At 51.2% G+C, this 22009-nt stretch overlaps 1 protein-coding gene across 1 annotated transcript; it reads right to left on the minus strand.

Annotated features, from left to right (window-relative positions):
* Positions 1 to 512: 512 nt before the first annotated feature.
* On the minus strand, positions 513 to 20814 carry LOC311520106 (maestro heat-like repeat family member 5; the record flags this gene model as incomplete). The annotated part of the gene is made up of 11 exons (XM_084627346.1): positions 513 to 2365; positions 3623 to 3776; positions 4627 to 4659; positions 5139 to 5241; positions 5630 to 5752; positions 6266 to 6421; positions 7148 to 7324; positions 7706 to 7849; positions 8394 to 8511; positions 19448 to 19603; positions 20786 to 20814. 10 exons carry the CDS (start codon positions 20812 to 20814, stop codon positions 3664 to 3666), a joined length of 1152 nt encoding a protein of 383 aa, XP_084483472.1. The 3' UTR covers positions 513 to 2365; positions 3623 to 3663.
* Positions 20815 to 22009: the final 1195 nt, after the last annotated feature.

Raw genomic sequence — 22009 nt, forward strand, 5'->3', positions numbered from 1 at the left:
CGATGGACGGCTGCTGCTCTCTTGACATTGGACGTCAGGGAGGGACTCCATGATGGAAACAGGAACGGGTGAGTAGACCTAAATAAAAACCCTCCCTATCCCTCTTTGCGTCGTCTCTGCCTGGATGTTAGACCCTATCTACGCGGATTCAATCCATGCGTGGGAGTGTGCTTCCCAACCCAAACTAATAGAGGAAATGACTAAAGGTCACCAGCTTCTTTTCCCAAGTCCAAGATGGCCACCTGACAGATAACCCAAAAGGTACATGCCTTTCTTCCCTTCTTTTAGGAAAATTTGGCAGGGGCAAGCAGCATTTTACACACCCGGAGACTGGATTTGACCAATCAGGGGACGTTGCGGGGCAGGGTGACCCACACAGAAGGGGGTTGTATATCCCCTCTGAGAACTCCTCCCTGTGTCCTCTACCAATTGAAGTGGGCGTCAGCCCCGTAGGACCACCCCGAGAGGGGATTTGACCAAAGAAGGGAAGTGCTGCAGTGGATTGACCTGCCCGCAACAGGATCCTGTAGTCCCTCTAAAACGTCCCCACACCACCCTCTAGCAGTTGGCGAGGGTTTCACTCCCACCTTAGGCCATCTCAGAAGGGAAATGTGTACCAATCCAGAACAGGTATAGCCCGAAGGTCTAGGCCACAGTTTCTTCAAAAGACATCCTTGGAACGAGACGGGCTCTTCCCCGCAGTGTTGTGTTGCGACTTCCCGGACGATGCTGCCAGCCCCGCAGACAGGGAGCTCCAGAGATCGGCGGCTTCTGGCCTAGACCTTCGGGCACTGCCTATTCTGATCGTTACGTTTCCCTTCTGGGATGGCCTAAAGCGTGTGTGCGAAACCCTGACTGATTAGCAGAGGACGGTGCGGGGATTTCATGGAGGGGTGATGGACCCCTCTTGCGGGCAGGTCGCCCCACCAGGGCACTTACCCTGTTTGGTGAAATCCCCTCTCTGGTGGGTCCTAAGGGGCTGAGGCCCACCCCAAGTGGGAGGAGCTCTTGGAGGATCACGTGACCCACTTCCGGATGGGTCACTCTGCCCCAGAACATTCTCCAATTGCTCAAATCCATTCCTGAGGTAGGTGCATGGAGATAAAACACCCCCAGATTGGTAAAGGAGTGGGAGAATCTCTTAGAGGGGTCACATGCCACTCCTTGTTTCGATTCCTGTTTGCATCTTGACCCCAAAAGTCTTCTGTCATGGGGTCGGTCTCATGGTGACAGATGAGCGATGTCTGAGGAGTGAAGGGACGAGGTCCCATGGCTGACATCAAATAACTTCCCTAAGCCTCAGGGTAGTTTGGCCAAATGCCCAGTGTCAAAATGGCTGCCCTCCCACGCAGTGTGTGTGTCCCAACACCCAGAGTCCATGCGGCTGCCCTCTCCGTTGGGGCTGTGTGGCCCAGCGACCAGAGTCCGTGTGGCCGCCCGCACCATCGGGGCTGTGTGGCCCAGCGACCAGAGTCCGTGCGACCGTCCTCTCCGTAGGGGCTGTGTGGCCCAGCGACCAGGGTCCGTGCAGCTGCCCTCTCCATCGGGGCTGTGTGGCTCAACGCTTAGAGTCCATATGTCTATCCTGTCTCTTACGCCCGTGTGGCCCGATAGCAACGGACAATATGGCTACTCTCTCCCTCAATGCTGTGTGGCCCAACGGCCGGAGTCAGTGTAGCTGCCCTTCACTGCAGGGCTGTTTGGCTGAGAATTCAGAGGCAAGATGGTTGCCCCTCCTCTTGGGGCTGTGCAGTCTAATGGGTCAATGGGGACGTGGGCAGCCACCAAAGGATGGATGGCAGCCAGGGCAGGTGGACCCAGGCCCTCGTTACTCCACCGGCTCCTCGCCCAGGGCCTCGTCCGTGGCCAATGGGTTTGCCATTGAGTCAGTGGGGATCCAGCACTGCGGATGACAATGGCTAGTTCACCCAGGTTACTTCCTTGGAGATGTCTCTAGGCCATGGGCTGGGGGTCTCTGGGTTCCCGGCGTGGGAAACTCCCAGAGTCTCCGATCTCCCTTGCATATCTGCAGGCCCCCGGGGATGTGGCTGGGTCTCGGCGCCTCAGAGCTCTGCAGTCAGGGGCTTGAGCTGCTTCTGGACTGGAGCCTACAGTGTGCATCCTCCATTTTCAGCGGTCTGAGCTGCTCGCTTACACACTGGTGCTCCAGTTGGAGCATGTCCGGCAGGGCTGGGGGGGGCTTGGCTTTCTCCACCTAGACTATGGGGTTCTGTGTGGCTGGTTCAGCCCGGCACATGCTGCTCGGCCTCTTCTTTCTCCTCCTTCCCATGCAAAGCTGCTTTGCCATCTCACAAGAGATGGGATCAGTGGTGGGCTCAATTGGCTCCTGTTGGCCTCTCGATGTCTGGAAGAGGGAGAAAGGGCAGGAACCCAAATGAGAAGAACAAAACCTTCAAGCAGGGTAGTTTTCCACAGCACAACCCCACCCCACTTTGCTGATGCTCATTGGCAACTTCCCTGAGAGCTGGCATTTCTTAAAGAGAGCACCCAACCCCCTGCAACCTCTGCTACCCTGTGGGCTGGCAATGGTAAAAGGGAGTCTGGGAGAATTTCTCCTCTCTCCACCTGGCTCTGATGAGTGAGGGAACCACATGCGAGAAGCTGTGTGAATGTAGGGCTCTGTGCAGTGGGATGAGATGTCCTCCATGGTGCCCAAAGGTGGGGTTGTCCTGCCTTTGCAGTGACTTCCTTCTAGTGAGAGAGATTTCAGAGATCAGCTCCGGGGTTCTGCCCTGTACCAGTGTGTGGGAATGGGGCAGAAGTGGGGCAATGGTGCACTCAGGAAAGGAGTAGGGCTAAGGGGGGCCCAGGCTGCAGCCACTAAACCCCTGCGTGCTGCGTTGCGGCCGGGCCGGCTCTGCCTGGCTGGGGTGGGGGTGAGGAGGCTCCGCACACTGCCGTTCCTCATCCCCGCCAAACACGTCACCATGACGAGCACCACACCGGGAACCTCTGTCCCGGGGGCTGATCTTGCCTGTAGGCTCTGCCTCCCCGCAGCTCCCATTGGCCGGGGATCGTTAATCCGGCCCTTGCCCTATTCCCCAGCCTGTTCCAATCCTGCTCTTGACTCCTGACTCCGGCTCCAACCCTTGGCTCCCCTCGGCTCGGCCTCCATCACTCTGAGCATGAGGCCCCAGAGCCACTGCTCCAACCACTGGGCCCAACCAGCCGTGCTTTGGCCTCTGACACCAGCGCTATGGAGGAGTCGTTCACCTCACTGCTTTCCATGTGTATGGCCCTGCCTTGGTCAGCGCTGGTTTTCATCTGCCATGGTGCTGCCCAGTGACATGGCTTTCTTAGATCCCTTTGAGCTTCTTCCAAGTCTTCTCTAGGCCCGACTAATCGACATAATTTTGGGTCATCTGCTGATATCCACCTCGTTGTTCAGCCCCAGTTCCAAACATAAGGACATAAGAAAGGCCACAACAAAGGTCCATCTAGCCCAGTATCCTCTCTTCCGACAGTGGCCAATGCCAGGTGCCCCAGAGGGAATGAAGGGACAGGCAATCATCTAGTGATCAGAACCCTGTCCCCCATTCCCAGCTTCTGGCAAACAGAGGCCAGGGACACCAAAAAGTTGAGAAGCATCTGTTGTATTTACCATAGCAGGACAAAGAGCTCGTCTGTGTCGGTCCCGGTTCCCTAGTCAAATGCAGAACCCGACACGAGATTTCCAAGCTTCTGCAACCATTTATAATATCTGTTGAGGATGTACCATGTGGTCCTGTCTGATTTCAAAGGCACTTTGTGAAAAGCTGAAACCAAGAGGAAATGGGTTGAAAACCCTGTGATGCTGATGTGACTGGTACCTAGGAAACCTCCACTTCCGATGGCCATTGCCCCCTGCTATTAGCTCCCCAAGAGTCTAAGGGCACAAGAACAACAACTCCGCTCCTCCCAAAATAGCCCTGGACAGAGAGGAGACCCCATTCTTGCCTAACTTCCCCCTCTGCTGGCAGACACTCCTCCACACACCTGTACACACAGAGGGTTGGGGGCACTTGTTCTTTGGATGGAACAGGAAAGTGACAGCGGCAGCCACATTAAACCATCCAACATTTAGGCCGAGATCCACAAAGGGATTTAGGCTCCTAACGTCTCCTGAAATCCTTTGTGGCCCTGTGCCTTCATTCCTGAAGAGCTCACAGGAAAAAGTGTTACCCATGTGCCCTCATGGGATTTCCTAGGAGCTGATAACAAATCTCGGAGTGAAGGTCCCTGGCCTGCAATCACTCCATTCCAGGGAGGGCAGGTGATGAATCTTTCCCTACAGAGGGGAATCGTCGTCATCATCATCATCATCATCATCCTTAATACCAACAGCCCTTTTCAATTCGGTCAGGCCTTCCTTTAGAGACTTTCTGACCTTGATGAAGACAGTCTCCCCACACAGCTCTAAGGCTACGTCTACACTAGGAGCTCGGGATGGAATTCCCCTGCTCCCATGCACAGATTGTGGGACCACGATGAAAGCTCACGTGACCATCCTTCTTCCTTCAACGCTGTCCTTAGACTGAGAGGGACACATTCAAAGCTGTGTTCAGGCCCTGTGCTGCACCCCTGTGCTTCCCACAGAGGCCCAAACACACAGAGGTATTTCCTTACCTTCATACAGGCGGGAGATGCCATCTTCATTCACTGTTTCAGACAACAAATCACAGTAATGGTGGATAGTATTTCCTAGACAAACAATGAATACAATGGCTCTCATGGCTTTTCAGATCCTTTCCTGAAAACTGCTCATGATGCAGCCATTCTCCCAAGACACCTTTGGGAAATTCCAGACATTCCTTACATCTGTTCACAAAGCATATTCCAGAAAGCATCAGATGCCCAGAAGTTACTGAGAGGCTGATTTCCAAAGGAGACTGAATTCACATCCTGCTGGTTTCCCCTAGGCGCAGCCAAAGAATTGTTGTGGGCGGGGGAAGTTGGTGCAGTCGATTCAGCTAAGTTGCTCCCTTCATCTTGGAATACATGTTAATTCACACACACACACACTCACACACACACCCCGTTTTAGGATTCTGGTGCTGTTGGAGGGAACAGAGCAGCCGTCCAGAAAAGGGCTCTGAAGGAAGCATTGAGAAAAGATCAAGTGGATTTGCTCTGCTTACCAATGAATCGGGCTGCTGAATGTCTTATTGTTGTCTGTGAGCTTTCCAGGTACTGTAAGGCCTGGAACAGGAATTTGGGGATGTGGCTCTCGTTGTTCTGCATCTAGGAAGAAAGAAGGAAGAAATGCACAATATACAAATGACATGTTCTTCCCACAGTGAATAGTCCAGGAAAGCCAAAGCATATAGCCAGGCCATGGCAACCGCCAATATGAACCCATACACCAGAGCAGCACCCCTCTGAAGTTCCTATTGTGTTCTCCAGAACCTCAGCTTTCATTTGAAAAGACAAAAGTTTGAAGGTCGGAGAATTGTGGAGAAAAATGTCAACAATGTGAACGGATTGTAAGTCCTGCCGAAATGAGCCAGCAGAGAGCCTGGAACGGAGTCCTGCAGCCGGACCGAAGCGGATGGGTACTCAGGGTGCGGAGTTAGAAAGGTCTTCCTCAAGTCCCCATTCACCACTCTCAAGGCACAAGGAATTCACCTACCAAGCAGATCCAGACACACTTCAAGAGCTGTGAGGAGCCATCCCAGGCCAAGCTGCGGGAGAGGGTCTTCAAATGAGCCCACCTGAGGAACACTGCGCAGCGGAAGAGCGTCAGTTTACATGACTGCAAGAGAAGAGGAGACCAAGAGGGTTCTCCCTGAGAGAGGGATAGTCTGGGGGACATGGAACCTTCCCCGTCCCTTGTTCTCCTGCTTTTCCTGCCAGTGGAGATTCCTGTCATTTGTTCTCCACAGGAGTGTGCTGAGGAGAGGAAAGGGAGAGTTGGCTGGAGAGAGCCAGAGCCGTCCTGACCTTTGGATGGTTTGGGGTGGTTGCCCAGGGCCCCGTGCTTTGGGGGGCCCTGCACTTCAGGGGGACGCAGGCCCTGGGCCGTGCCGGGGCCAGCAGCAGTACTCCTGGCCCCGCTACGCTATGCCCCACCTCTTTCCCAGAAGAAGGCTTTTCTTCCCGATTGTGCTGTGTGCTGTGAGGATGGATGAGGCACTTGGCTCCAGCATGGAGTGAAGCAGGGAGGAGAAGACTCTGCTTGGGCAAGGGGCTCTGGCGATGACTGGAGTGGGGGCCCCAGGAGATACTGGCTCTTTCCTCTTCAGGCAATAATGACCGTGGCACTTACCAGTTTCACACTCTCCTCCTGGTCTTCAAGATGCAGCAGCAGGGGGAGCAAGCAGTGGATGATTTCCTGCTGCACGAAGGGTTTGTCGGGGTCCTGCACCCTGCTCACCACGTTGCCAAGCAGTACAATGGCAGCTGAGCGCACACTGCCCTTCTCCTGGCAATGACACACAGGGGGTGGGGACCCCCGGTTAAAGCCAGGCAGCATCAGAGCAGAACGCCACTGAGTGGTGATGCGCACGCTGCTCCGGTTCCCCTGTGTGAACTACCTGGGCTGGCGGGACCAGGGAGGCCACCAGGCCAGCGCCATGGACATCTTGTGCAGGCCTGAGACCCTGTGCGGGACAGTGCAGCCCAGGGTGTCCCAGAGGCAGTTTCTGTCTGGAGAGCACAGAATCCTAGAACCCGAGAAGATGAGGGGAGAGGGCAGGCAGGCTGCTGGAGACTGGTGTGGGGAAGGGGAGAAGCAGCTGCTGGAGCCTGGCAGGGACTGGCTGCTCCAAAAGACAGCATTTCTTTTGCTCTTGGGTGTCCCTGAGAGCCGGGCCATTCCTGACCCACCTCTTTCCTGCTGAGAATCTCCACCTCTTTGGGGGCCTGTGTTCTCCAGACAGCTGGTCATCTGCCCAGTGCCAGGCCCCCTCTCCCCCAGGCCAGGCTGCAGCAGGGGCTGGGAGCATGGCACTGAGGCTGAGCTTTGGAGAGAAGAGCTCTGACAGGGAGGTGGCTCAGCAGGAGATTCCCCACCCATGGCGGGGGCACTCCTTGGAGGTTCCATGGCAGGCCTTAGGGGAGGGAGGAAGGGGATGGGGAGAGAGAGACAAGGGCATCACAGACAGCTTTAGCGGGGGATTGGGCTTCTTCTGGGGGTTCCAAGCCTTACGTCATCAATGGAGGGGCGAAGGCTGACAGCAATGTCTTGGGAGATGGAGCCAAGCCCCTCCCTGTTGAGGAGGTGGATGATGTCTGCAGCTTTATGCATGGCCTCCATGAGATGCCTTCCATCCCTGCCACAAAACATGGCCAGGATTGCTGGCAGCTGGGCCCGTAAGAATTGCACCTGCCGGAATGAAGAAGGCAGCTCATTACTATGCCAGGTGACAACCTGGAGCACATGATGAACCACTGCCACCGATGATAAACCACGGAAGGCACAGCCCCCCAACGGGGCAGAAAGTCATTCTCCTGTCACTCTGTGCCAGTTGCTCACTGTCACCTTTGTCTTTGCTCACCCCGCCTCCCCCATTGCATCCCATCTGCAATCAGGGCTCAGCTCACGGCAGCAGGGAGCATGGCATGCCTTGATTTGTTCCGAAAGCACCTCCACCATTTGAGGGCTGTGTTTTAAACAACAAGGCTTGTGTGTGGCTCTCTCTCTCATTTCTGAGCTATTTGATGGCCATTGGCTTCCTGGGTCCCCTGGGCAATCCCCAGCTCTCACCTTTTCTGGCTGGAACACAATACTGCCAAGGCCTCGCAGACTGAGCCTCCGTATGATGGAATTTGCATCTTTGGTCCAGTCCATCAGCTGTGCCTGGAGGGCTGATCTTGTCAGGATGGTGTCAATGGAAGGACTCTGGAGAAACTGGCAAGAGCCAAATGAAGATCGGGTTGAGGAGCAGAGGTCTTATTGTGGGGTCTGTTCCCTGGACAGTCGTCTTTCCCAAAGGGCCACTTCCTCCTATGCAAAGTCTCTGGTGAGTAGGGAGCCAATTGCTGCTGTTTCAGTTGGTTCCTTCCCCAAATTTAGACTAATGCACAAGTCACAAATAAGCTCCCAGGAAAAGGGGAATCTCCAGACCTCATTGAGTGCCATGGAGAGAGCCGTGGGGCAGAAGAAAAGCAGAACCCCAGGAAAAGCAGAATCCCCAGTGAGGAGGGAAGCATGGCCTTGGGGCACTGGAGAAACATGGCTTCTTGTCCCATAACCCCATCTAGGCACATCCAGCCAGGAGCAATCTCACCCTGTCTCTCCCTCCCTCTCTTTGCCATGCCCCGCATCCATCCATGTGCGGAGAGGAGCTAGCTGGCGGTAGGGCTGCTAAGCTGCTGACAATGTAGCCTAGAGCTTGCTGTCCTGAGCTGCTCTCCAGAAAGCCCACTTCTGCCTGTCAACTCATGAATCTCACCTCAGTGCAGAAAGCCAGGGCGATAGTTCTCTGCTCCTCCTCCTTCCCACTCTGGACGATGGTGATTGCCTCTCTGAAAACTGCAGGGAGCTGAGGGTTCTCAAACTCGATCATGGCTCTGGAACATTTTAACAGAAAGTCCCTTTTGATTCTCAAGGGGGAGAGAGCGTTCAGCTCCAGTTGCTGGGCTGAGCTGGCAGCCTGGAACTGAGGACTATTTCACACGCAAATCCCATTCCCAAGAGAGACTGTTCAAATTCAGCTTCCAGGTGCTGAGCCTCAGTGGTCCAGCCCTGAGTGAAGCTTTCACCCTTCCCTTCAGAAATATTATGAAGCATATAGCATGTGGCTATAAGCATATTGTCATCGGCCAGGTCCAGCCTTCCATACAGGCAGCGCCAGCGGGCCTTTAAAAGGCCCAAAGCACACTCAACAGTCATTCTGCTCTTGCTCAGCCTGTTTTTGAACCACTCCTTGCTACTGTCAAGGTGTCCTGTATATCGCTTCATAAGCCACGGCATCAAGGGGTAGGCAGGGTCTCCCAGGATCACAATGGGCATTTTAACTTCCCCACGGTGATCTTTTGGTCCAGAAGGAAAGTCCCTGATTGCAGCTTCCTGAACAGGCCAGTGTTCCAAAAGATGCATGCATCATGCACCTTTCTGGACCAGCCTGCGTTAATGTCTGTGAAATGCCCATGGTGATCCACAAGTGCCTGGAGAACCAGAGAAATATCCCTTGTGATTAATGTACTCAGTGGCTAGGTGGTCTGGTGCCAGAATTGAAATGTGTGTGCCATCTATCACCCCTCCACAGTTAGGGAAGCCTGTTCGTGCAAAGTCATCCACAATGTCACGCATTTTGCCCAGAGTCACGGTCTTTTGGAACAGGATGCAATGAATAACCCTGCACACTTTTGTCAACATGCATCCAACAGTCACCTTTCCCACTCTGAACTGGTTAGCAACCGACTGGTAGCAGTCTGGAGTAGCCAGCTTCCACAGTGCAATTGCTACATGCTTCTCCAACTATGGCAGCTCTCATTCTCGTGCCCCAGCCCTGCAGCTCAAGGATGAGCTTATCACACAGTCCCAGGAATAAGAAAAGGAGTACTTGTGGCACCTTAGAGACTAACCAATTTATTTGAGCATGAGCTTTCGTGAGCTACAGCTCACTTCATCGGATGCATCCGATGAAGTGAGCTGTAGCTCACTAAAGCTTATGCTGAAATAAATTAGTTAGTCTCTAAGGTGCCACAAGTACTCCTTTTCTTTTTGCGAATACAGACTAACATGGCTGTTACTCTGAAACCAGTCCCAAGAATGTGGCTTTCCTCATCCGAAAGCTCTGCAGCTATTGCTCATCATCCCAGATGTGCATGACAATGTGATCCCACCACTCAGCAGTTGTTTCCCAAGACCAGAAGCAGCAGTCCACTGTGGTCAGCACCCCCACGAGCGCCACAAGCAATCTTGTGTTGTTGCTACAACACGTGACGAGATCAACGTCGAACTCCTCTTGCTTTTGGAGTTTAAGGAATAACTCCACTGCCACTCATGACGTGTGTGATGTTATGGACATAAACTGACCGTATAGATCATTGCAACCACTGTTATATATTTGCACCAAATCTTGTACAAAGGAGGTCCAGTAAGCTGTCTATGGAAAGATTATGATGTTGCTATCTGTATGTGTATCATTTTTGTAGTTGAAGCTGTGGAAGTGGAAAAAGAGATAAAGGGAATTTGAATGCAGAATTCTTAGTTTTCTTAAGAATAGAGCAAGAGTCAGGCTAACTGTAACTCTAATAAAGCAAGGCTTTAAGGCAGGGCCTGGGCAAGTGGGAAAACTGTAAGAGATGCTGTTTTGACCTTGTATTAGATAAGAATGGAACACAGACTGCAGCAGGAACTGCTGAGTAAAAGTAAGATATCAGGAAGGAATATGTATAATCAAGATGTGGCTGTGGATCATTATTGTATACAACAAAAGGTATAAATGCTTGTTCTAATTGTTTATCTGGCGGAGACCTGCCTAGGAAGGGGAAATGCCTGTCCATGCGCTCTCTTTCTCTTGCAATTGCTTGAGGATAAACTGTCTCTGTCTTGTTTCAAACAACCTATAAGGTGGGTAGAAAGCTGGCTAGATTGTCGGGCTCAACGGGTAGTGATCAATGGCTCCATGTCTAGTTGGCAGCCGGTATCAAGTGGAGTGCCCCAAGGGTCGGTCCTGGGGCCGGTTTTGTTCAATATCTTCATAAATGATCTGGAGGATGGTGTGGATTGCACTCTCAGCAAATTTGCGGATGATACTAAACTGGGAGGAGTGGTAGATACGCTGGAGGGGAGGGATAGGATAAAGAAGGACCTAGACAAATTGGAGGATTGGGCCAAAAGAAATCTGATGAGGTTCAATAAGGATAAGTGCAGGGTCCTGCACTTAGGACGGAAGAACCCAATGCACAGCTACAGACTAGGGACCGAATGGCTAGGCAGCAGTTCTGTGGAAAAGGACCTAGGGGTGACAGTGGATGAGAAGCTGGATATGAGTCAGCAGTGTGCCCTTGTTGCGAAGAAGGCCAATGGTATTTTGGGATGTATAAGTAGGGGCATAGCGAGCAGATGGAGGGACGTGATCGTTCCCCTCTATTCGACATTGGTGAAGCCTCATCTGGAGTACTGTGTCCAGTTTTGGGCCCCACACTACAAGAAGGATGTGGATAAATTGGAGAGAGTCCAGCGAAGGGCAACAAAAATGATTAGGGGTCTGGAACACATGACTTATGAGGAGAGGCTGAGGGAGCTGGGATTGTTTAGCCTGCAGAAGAGAAGAATGAGGGGGGATTTGATAGCTGCTTTCAACTACCTGAAAGGGGGTTCCAAAGAGGATGGCTCTAGACTGTTCTCAGTGGTAGCAGATGACAGAACGAGGAGTAATGGTCTCAAGTTGCAGTGGGGGAGGTTTAGATTGGATATTAGGAAAAACTTTTTCACTAAGAGGGTGGTGAAACACTGGAATGCGTTACCTAGGGAGGTGGTAGAATCTCCTTCCTTAGAGGTTTTTAAGGTCAGGCTTGACAAAGCCCTGGCTGGGATGATTTAACTGGGAATTGGTCCTGCTTCGGGGAGGGGGTTGGACTAGATGACCTTCTGGGGTCCCTTCCAACCCTGATATTCTATGATTCTAACCTAAGAGTGGAAGACTGCATTTTTCTTCCACAATTTTGAGCTGTGACTCATAGAATATCAGGGTTGGAAGGGACCTCAGGAGGTCATCTAGTCCAACTCCCTGCTCAAAGCAGGACCAATCCCCAATTTTTGCCCCAGATCCCTAAATGGCCACCTCAAGGATCGAACTCAGAACCCTGGGTTTAGCAAGCCAATGCTCAAACCACTGAGCTATTCCTCCCCCCATGGCAACTCAGCTGGCAACGCCCAGCTGAGACAGCGGTAGTCACTATGGACCACTCCCCTTCGAACCCCAAGGCACCAAACGAGAGGTAAGATACCTTTTGAAGTCTCTACTGGGGTGTCGGAGGAGGACTGCCCATGGGGCTGTCTGTCTCTTTGGGGCTTACACCATCTGAACTTAATAATTTTGCAACAAGATCAGATGCAGAGGGGTGCTGAGGAATTTGTTGCCGCCCTCAAGTAAGGTTAGCTAATGCGGTTCTGAGGAATAGTTTTGCTGCCTTCAATAAGGTTAATGCATCGGTGCTGAGGGCTTTTTGCCACTTCAAATAATGGAAAGGTTGTATTAAGTCTGGAGGTAAAGAATTAAGGTTTTTTTTAAATGAGATGAATCTAGATATGGGGAATGAATGAGTGTGTAAGAATGAATGCGGGGGGGGGGGAGTATGAGCCGCTGACCAGGTCTAAGATGTAAGCTGACTCCAGCTGCCCCAGGGCTACCCCATGCGGGAGTGCTGAAAGCAAGGGCACGTCAGCCGAACCTTATGACCCAGAGGAGAATTTTCCATTACTTATGAGCTGCTGACCAGGTCCGGACTTAAGTTGCTGGTTGATGAAACCCATGACCCAGTGGACCCTTTCCCTGGGATGTGAGAGAGTGAGAATTTTCTCTAGTTTATGAGCCGCTGACCTAGCAGACAGGCTGCCCGCCCTGGAGTGTGTGGAAATCTTCCCTTATGAGCAGTTGAATGGACAGGGCACTCCCCTGTGTGATTGGAAAATGGGTGGGGGACAGTCTAAGAATTCCCCCACACCACCAAAGGGCACCCCTGCATAATACACGTATGTACATTGTGGTCCTAGGACCTGCAGGTATTTAGAAATTTGGAATTTTTACAAGCATGATAATCCATCTAAACAATTCTCACTAGAAGGTACCTTCAATCTAGATAAAATCATATACCTCAGAGGAACCCTTACAGCACCAAAAGCCTCTGACATACAGTCGGAGCAATTTGTTTATTGGTGGGAGGAAGCCACAGAGAGACTCCATGAGTCTCAAGTGTGGAGTCTGAAGAACTCCCAGGAAAAATTAAAAACTCAAGTACAGGATTTGAAAACTAAATGCAAAGCATCCGGATGCCTCCCTACACAAGCAACTCCCTCTGCTCCTTTATATACCCAATTAGATAAGGCTGAGAGTGAGGAGGGAAAGGAATGGGTTAATTTGAAAAGTCAGCTTGGCCTAGAGATAAAGAGAAAGCTGCTCTGCATTCAAGGTCAAGAATCGACACAGACCGTGCCAAGCATGGATGCACGCAAGTATGCGTGTCACACACACACCCTCTGCTTTCAGCCTGTAACGCTGCTGGTTCTGGTGGGACCCAACTGAGAGTGCCAATTCAGGACAAATTGCTTCAAGCAGGGCGGTTACAGCCCAAGGCTGGGGTTTCTCCACCTCTAAGGCAAACCAAACCAGACAGACAGAGCGGACTTTGGTTTTACCCCACTGGCTAACCACAAGTCACACAAGCAATTCCCTTAGACACTCCAGTTTCCCAGTATCATCACCAGTGCCACTCGTTATGGGGACAAATGGTCATGAAAACCAATACCCATGTGAAAGAAAAAAGGTTCTCTCGATCTCAAAGGACCCAGACCCAGGTCAATACACAAATCAGATCTTACCCACAAATCACGCTGTTGCCAATCCTTTAGAACCTGCGTCAGGTTACAGGGAGCCTATATAGGAAGGATGGGTTCCACCTAAACCAGAGTGGATCCAGGCTGCTGGCACTTCACCTTAAACAGGTTGCAAAGCAGTTTTTAAACTGAGAGATGGGGGAAGCCGATGGCTGCAGAGGAGCACGTGGATCGGACAGAGACTTCTCTTAGAGGAGAGTCTAGTGATAGAGATTCTCTAGATTTTAGTCAGGAGGAGAGGATGGAAGAGGATAAAGTATGGGCCGGATCAGACGAGAAACATTCATATGAAATAGAATCTGACACATCAGAAAAGGGCAGACAAATAAACAGTGACAAGTTTTTAAAGTGCTTGTACACAAATGCTAGAAGTCTAAATAATAAGATGGGTGAACTAGAGTGCCTCGTGTTAAAGGAGGATATTGATATAACAGGCATCACAGAAACCTGGTCGAGTGAGGACAATCCATGGGAGTGGCACTATATGTGAAAGAAAATGTAGAATCAAATGAAGTAAAAATCTTAAATGACTCCACACGTTCCATGGAATCTCTATGGATACTAGTTCCAGGCTCTAATAAGAATATAACAGTAGGGATGTATTACCGACCCCCTGACCAGGACAGTGATAGTGACGATGAAATGCTAAGGGCGATTAGAGCGGCTACTAAAATAAAGAACTCAATAATAGTGGGAGATTTCAATTATCCCCATATTGACTGGGTACCTGTCACCTCAGGGCAAAACGCAGAGACAAAATTTCTTGATACTTTAAATGACTGCTTCTTGGAGCAGCTGTCAACCCACAAGGGGAGAGACAATTTTCAATTTAGTCCTGAGTGGAGCGCAGGATGTGGTCCAAGAGGTAACTATAACAGGACCGCTTGAAAATAGTGACCATAATATAATAACATTTAACATTCCTGTGGTGAGAAAAACACCTCAGCAGCCCAATGCTGTGGCATTAATTTCAGAAAGGGGAACTATGCAAAAATGAGGAGGTTAGTTAAACAGAAATTAAAAGGTTCAGTGACTGGAGTGAAATCCCTGCAAGCTGCATGGACACTTTTCAAAGTCACCATAATAGAGGTTCAACTTAAATGTATACCCCCAAATTAAAAAAAACAGTAAAAGAGTCACCATGACTTAACAACCATGTAAAAGAAGCAGTGAGAGATAAAAAGGCATCTTTTAAAAAGTGAAAGTCAAATCATTGTGAGGTAAATAGAAAGGAGCCTAAACACTGCCAAATTAAGTGTAATAAGAAAAGCCAAAAAGGAGTTTGAAGAACAGCTAGCCAAAACCTCAGAAGGTAATAACCAAATGTTTTTAAGGTACATCAGAAGCAAGAAGCCTGCTACACAACCAGTGGGGCCCCTGGACGATCGAGATACAAAAGGAGCACTTAAAGATGATAAAGTTATTGTGGAGAAACTAAATGAATTCTTTGCTTCAGTTTTTACAACTGAGGATGTTAGGGAGATTCCCAAACCTGAGCTGTCCTTTGTAGGTGACAATTCTAAGGAATTGTCACAGATTGAAGTGTCGTTAGAGGAGGTTTTGGAATTAATTGAGAAACTTAACAGTAACGAGTCACCGGGACCAGATGGCATTCACCCAAGAGTTCTGAAATAACTCAAATGTGAAATTGTGGAACTGTTAACTATGGTTTGTAACCTGTCCTTTAAATCAGCTTCTGTACCCAATGACTGGAAGATAGCTAATGTAATGCCAATATTTAAAAAAGGCTCTAGAGGTGATCCCGTCAATTACAGACCGGTAAGTCTAACATCAGTACCGGGCAAATTAGTTGAAACAATGATAAAGAATAAAATTGTCAGACACATAGAAGAACATAAATTGTTGGGCAAAAGTCAACATGGTTTCTGTAAAGGGAAATCATGTCTTACTGATCTCTTAGAGTTCTTTGAAGGGGCAACAAACATGGACAAGGGGGATCCAGTGGACATAATGTATTTAGATTTCCAGAAAACCTTTGACAAGGTCCCTCACCAAAGGCTCTTATGTCAATTAAGTTATCATGGGATGAGAGGGAAGATCCTTTCATGGATTGAGAACTGGTTAAAAGACAGGGAACAAAGGGTAGGAATAAATGGGAAATTTTCAGAATGGACCAATTCTATTCAGCTTATTCATAAATGATCTGAAGAAAGTGGTAAAGTGGCAAAGTTTGCAGACAATACTAAACTGCTCAAGATAGTTAAGACCAAAGCAGCCTGTGAAGAACTTCAAAAAGATCTCACAAAACTAAGTGATTGGGCAACATGGGTTAAACATTACTTTTTATACTAAATATAGGGCTTAACTGCTTTAATAGGTACTCACAACAATCTTCTGTCAGAAGGGGAATTTTCTCTCCCCTGCTGAGTTCTCTGTTTTAGCAAATGAGTTCATAACCAGATATTTACACTAGTTTCTTAATTTCCCTGTGATAGCAATTCAACTTTTGTTAACTGTTTGAAAGCACAAGCTTTAACAACCACCATGTCTTTTTAACGTAACATAACACACAAAAATAGTATAAAATGAAACCAAAATGAAGTTGAAAGGCAGGTCTATGCACACACACTGAGCGTATTAAGTTTTTATATTTGGTTGTGCTTGGGCGACAACAATAGAAACCTGTTGAAATTGGTGAGTTTTAACATTTTGCAGCAAAACCAGATATACTATAGATTGTAATATTTTGGACATTTTGGCTACAACATGCTTATAACTATATTTTAATATTTAATAAAGGTGCAAACAAGTTTGTAAACCCCCCAAAAAAGAAACTAACGTTTTCTTAATGTCAACTTTTCATTACTGTTGAGGATTCTCTCTGCAGATTTTCTTTGAATAAAACCCCCCTGTGATTGAGAAAAGAGAACCCTTTTTGTTTGCAATTGCATTATGTCTTGAGGCAGAGAAAGCGTTTCTGGAAGAGAAACTTATCTCGAGTTCTCACTCTTTTAAAAACTGGAGCCGAGAGGAGTGGGTCTGTGGACTAGCACTGTGATGGGAATCATTGGTGGGGGAAGGGGCTTTCTATCCTGGTCAGAAATTGGAGACCCCCAAACTTCTGCATCTCGGGCACACTTGTTGGGGTCCACGGCTGCACCTGAGAAATGGGCTGATCAATGGTGGGCATGCTGATCCATACCTAACTCAGGGTACAAACTGGTCTGTGCAAACAAAAAGGATGGAGAGGCCTCAGACTGCAATAATTCAGTGCGGATAAATCAGGCTTATCCACCCTGTATCCTGGCACAGCAGTGAAGGTGAGATTTGGAAAACTGTCAGAATCATAAACAAACCCCTTTTCATGCTGACAAACCAAAACAAAGTTGGGACACGCCCAGAGGGGGAACGGCACTCAGGGCATACATGTCGGATGCTCCTTGAGAACTGCTGCCTACCGCAAATGTCCCCTTTTTCTGTCTCCAAGTGGGTCCCCTTGGCTTCAAAGTGTTGACCTAGTGGACAGGCGACCATGGGGGCAGCACCACAAAACCCCATGTCCGAGCAGCAATGCCAAGGTCACAGGCTTAATCCTCCAGTCCAAGGCCAAAATCTTCAGCCGGGCCCTTGTCGTTCCCCTCCTGCCTCTGCCTGAGTTGCGAGGGAGAAACCCACGAGACGCGCAGGCTCCACCTTCCTTCCCTCCTGCTACTATGTAGACTGTGCCCAGCTCTTTGCCTGTGGCATCCCCTGCCAGGGAAGCCTGGCCATGCGACCCGAGCCTGAGCTGCAGTCACAGTCCCTCCTCCCGTGGCTGGCCGAGGGCAGAGCAATGCGGGCCAATGCCAGACTGAGCTGGAAGGCCCCTGCCAGCCAGACCGAGCTGACCGATATCCTGAGAGCCTCACTCGTGTGTCCTCAAAGCAGCTGCCTGCCTCTCTGGGCAGGAGAGGGGGACAAAGAAGCACCGATGCCTCAGGCCAGGGGATGAGGCACTTCCCTCCCATGGCAGCGCCCTTTGACTTCAGCCCAGCCAGCGAGGAGTGCTGGGGACCTTCCTAGCAGGATGGAGCCTCAGCAGGTCCCTGACCTCAGGGGCCAGGCTCTTGTTACTGTGCAGGCCCCTGCCAGGCTTGAAGATCCAGGAGAAAAACAAGGGGGGCGGTTGCTAGCAGAGAATGGTATCACTCCCTCAACCGCTGACTTCCCGGCCCAGCGTGTTACGGCTGCAGAGCTGTGCGCGGATCCGTTACCTTGGAGAAACAGGCAGTAGCCGTTGCCAATTAGCTTCCCTTCAGCAGCTGAGATCGGGGTCCCCAGGGCGGTGCCCGCGGGCACAATGGTGCCTGCCGGGGCAGATGTGTGCACCCGCAGGACACCGCGCCGCCGAAATGCCGACAGCGAGCGCGGCCGCCAGAGAACCACCTGCCAAAATGCGCTGCCATTTCTCGGCGGCATTTCGGCGGCGGGGTGTCTGGTGCCCGCCTGGTATTCTGGGAATAGGAATATGCTGTTCCCACAGAAAGGTTGGGGACCACTGGTTTAGATGGTGGAGCGGAGGCCTGTAGCAGGCCAGGAGCGGATTTACCATGAAACACTCAGGTGCAGAATACCACTTTCTCCTCTGGCTGAGGAGCTGGAAAACCAGGCACAGACGACTGGTGTCTGCCGAAACAGGTGGGGGGGCACAATTTCAAGGTTCAGCCCCACCCCCTTACGATCAACAGCCGCTCCCAGGTGTGAACAATGCAGGGAGGGGAAGCAGCAAAGGCAGCCCCCCTCCACTTCCCCCTCCAGCAGCTGCTGTGCAGGGAGGGAGCCTGGCCACACCGCATGATGTAGCAGGGATGCTAACCCAGGGGGGGCTCATGACCCCACATAGCACCCTCTGCAAGTGTTGCCTCTGAAATTAGGGGAACTCATGAGTTCAAGGCACAGCTGCACAGCCAGAAAAAAGCCCAGCACTACACGCCCAGGGTGAGGGGTGTGCTAAAGCCTGGCATCGAGCCAGAAACCTTCAGATCATCCATCTCATGCACTCCCAACTGAGCTACTTTGGCAATGACTGGGTCAACCAGGAAGGCTTCATACACGTGCTGCAGCTCATGCTAGGAAGATGTAAATCTGGATGTCACAACACAGGAGACCAGCAGTGGACTTGGTCTGGAGGGGTAGGCTGGGGTTTCCTACATCACGTTCACTCAAGCCAACACCTGGCCCCTCCCAAGCTGTGACTGGCGCCCCCAGGTCAGCCAGAAAGAAGCAGCTGTTCTCACTGGAACAAGTCCACCCACGGCTCGCAGACAACTCCCAAGCCCACCACAGCACACCATCTTGGCCAGAAAGGAGCCCACTCAGACTAACCATTGCTTATTTTCCTTCCACCCAGAACCCTGCTTCTTCTCCTGGGCTCCAAGTAGCCATCCCTGGGAAGCCAAGAGCCAACTGCCCCTCCATCCCAGGCTTTGGCAGAATGAATGGTGGCACTCTACTAACGCCACCTAGACACACTAAGGTGCTTAGCTTCTGCCCTGCCTTCCTCAGCATGACTCTCCTCTTTTGCCCCATTCCTGCCTCACTTCCTCCTTTGGCAAGTCATGCAAAGGAGGCCAGCTGGAAGAGCCGGCCTCCATAGGTCAGCCTCCAAGGGCAGAGGAGGCCAAGCCACAAGGCTCCAAAAGGTGAGTGGCCTAGATGCTCTAGCTTTCCCCGGCTGACGCCAAGGTGCTTTCTCAGCTCATTTCACCACCCTCTGTCCTGCAGGGGTCGGGGTTATCCCAGGGACAGGCCAGTGGCAGAAGGAGGAGTGCCTCACTGGACAGCTAGGGGAGTTGGGAAATGTAAACCATCATGTTTTGTCTGGTTTTGAATGGGGGGCCTTTTACATGTTAGGCAAACATGATGACCACTACACTACAGAAACTCTGACACTGAGCTCTGCCCCTCCCTTCAAATTCCATCCACTTGGCTGGCTCTCACCCTGGCACACTCCAATGGGGCGACCTGGAGAAAGTGGTGGCAGCCCTTTGGTAGGTCAGCTGGTAGAGCAAAGGACTGAAGCCAGAGCTCAGGAAGTCGTCTTTATGTCTCCCTTGTGACTCCAGCTTGAAGGAGAGCTTCTTTTTCTTCCCCTTGCTGGGAAAGAACAAGAGAAGAAAGAAAGCTCAGGTGGGCCAACTTGTGCACAAGCCCACACTGTCTTTTCCTACTGGGGAGCTTGAAATGAGGGACTCGTGGCCAGTAAAGGCACCGCTGCGCTTCCAGAAAACAGACCCCACCCCTGCACACCAAAGAGCATGCCAAAGCCTGGGATTGAATCAGGGAACTTCTAAATCTTCATTCTAACACTCTCCCCACTGAGCTTCTTCGGCACCAGCAGAGCACCTTTTTGGCCTCTTGCTTCTCTGTCCGGGACGTTTTTGTCAGCCACGGAACACAAAAAGGATGTCATTGTGAGCGACCCACAAAGTCAAGATGAATTTTTGCCTGCCTTGCTCAGCTTGACTTGCTTCCTCACCCCATTCCTGCCTTAGTTCATAGAATCATAGAATGTCAGGGTTGGAAGGGATCTCAGGAGGTCATCTAGTCCAACCCCCTGCTCAAAGCAGGACCAATCCCCAACTAAATCATCCCAGCCAGGGCTTTGTCAAGCCTGACCTTAAAAACCTCAAGGGAAGGAGATTAAACCACCTCCCTAGGTAATGCATTCCAGTGCTTCACCACCCTCCTAGTGAAAAAGTTTTTCCTAATATCCAACCTAAATCTCCCCCACTGCAACTTGAGACCATTACTCCTTGTTCTGTCATCTGCTACCACTGAGAACAGTCTAGATCCATCCTCTTTGGAACCCCCTTTCAGGTAGTTGAAAGCAGCTATCAAATCCCCCCTCATTCTTCTCTTCTGCAGGCTAAACAATCCCAGTTCCCTCAGCCTCTCCTCATAAGTCATGTGTTCCAGTCCCCTCATCATTTTTGTTGCCAAAGTTCCTGGGTTACCTGGTGGCTGAAGGTGACTGGGGTGCAGCGGCATGGGGAGGAAGTTGGGCAGCTGAACCCCGGCAGCAAGAGTCCTGCTGTCACTTGCCGTCCCACCCTGTTGTCCCAGCTTCACCTACTGGCTGCCAGGGACTTGGTGCCCAGCAGCACAGCAGGAGGTGGACAGAGACACCTCTTTGCCTCCTCTCTCTGGGCTCCTAGCTCGTCTTGCTGGCTGACAGGGATTCTGGGGTGCAGGAGTGCAGGGAGCAGGAAGGGCGAACATCAGCAGCTGCCTCCCCTACATGCGGGAAAATCGGCTTGACCTGCTGGACCCACATACCAAGTCACCAGGCCTCCAGCTCGCCGCATTCGACTTAATGGATTGACCTGGTGGCCTGGCTGGGATTTCCCCCCCTAAAGTACCCTACATGGGTTCAGGGTCCTCTACAGTACAGACCACACAGGAAGGCTTAATGCTCGAGCTGCAGCACGTACTGGGCAGCCTTAAGGCTGGGCTCCCCGAGGCAGGAGAGAAGCAGAAGACTTGGCCCCTGGAAGAGCAGGCTGGGGCTTCCTATATCCCATTCACGCACAGCCAGCCCCCCGCCCCCACTCCCAAGCAATCAATGGTGGCCCCAAGTTGACCAGAAAGGAGCAGTGGTTCTCACTGGAACAAGTCCACTGATGTCTCGCAGGCAACTCCCAAGACTGCTACAGCACACCCTCTTGGCCAGAAAGGAGCCCACTCAGACTCACTATTGCTTCTTTTCCTTCCATCCACAACCCTGCTTCTTCTCCAAGAGGCAGGCACAAGGTTCTACCTCCCAGCAGCCAAGCACACCTCCATGGGTTCGGCCCTTGGAAGGGCAGGCGAGGGCTTCCTGGATCCCAGTTGCTCACAGCCAGCCCAACCCCCACCTCCAAAGCCATCAGTCACACCCCCGGTTAGGCCACTAAGGAGAAGTGGTTTTCACTGCCCCATGGGTGGCAGGGAGCCTCTCAAGCCCATCATCACACACACAGATTGGACAGAAAAGAGTGCTGGCCCAGGCTCACTCAGACTCAGCTTTGCTTGTCTCCCTTCCACCCAGAACCCCCCTTCTTCTCCTGGGCTGCAAGTAGCCATCCCTGGGAAGGCAAGAGGCAGGCACAGGATTCTACCTCCCAGCAGCCAACCGCACCGCCCCAGGCTTTGGCAGAACGAATCAAAGTCATCCTTACATCACCCTTGCGACTCCAGCTTGAAGGAGAGCTTCTTTTCTTCCCCTTCCCGAGAAAGAGCAAGAGAAGAAAGAAAGCTCAGGTGGGCCAACTGGGTGCAGAAGCCAATGCTGTCTTTTCCTGCGGCGGAGCCCAAAATGAGGGATTCGTGTTGGGGGAAGGCACCACTGTTTCCAGAAAACAGCCCACCCCTGCACAAAGAGGGATGAAAGAGCATGCCGAAGCCTGGGATTGAACCAGGGACCTCTAGATCTTCACTCTAACACTCTCCCAACTGAGCTACTTCAGCAACTGTGGGGGTTGCTTTTGGCCTGCCGCTTCTCACCTTGAAGCTTATTCTCAA

Source organism: Lepidochelys olivacea (genome assembly GCF_965140295.1).
Source record: "Lepidochelys olivacea isolate rLepOli2 genome assembly, chromosome: 4".
NCBI lineage: Eukaryota > Metazoa > Chordata > Testudines > Cheloniidae > Lepidochelys > Lepidochelys olivacea.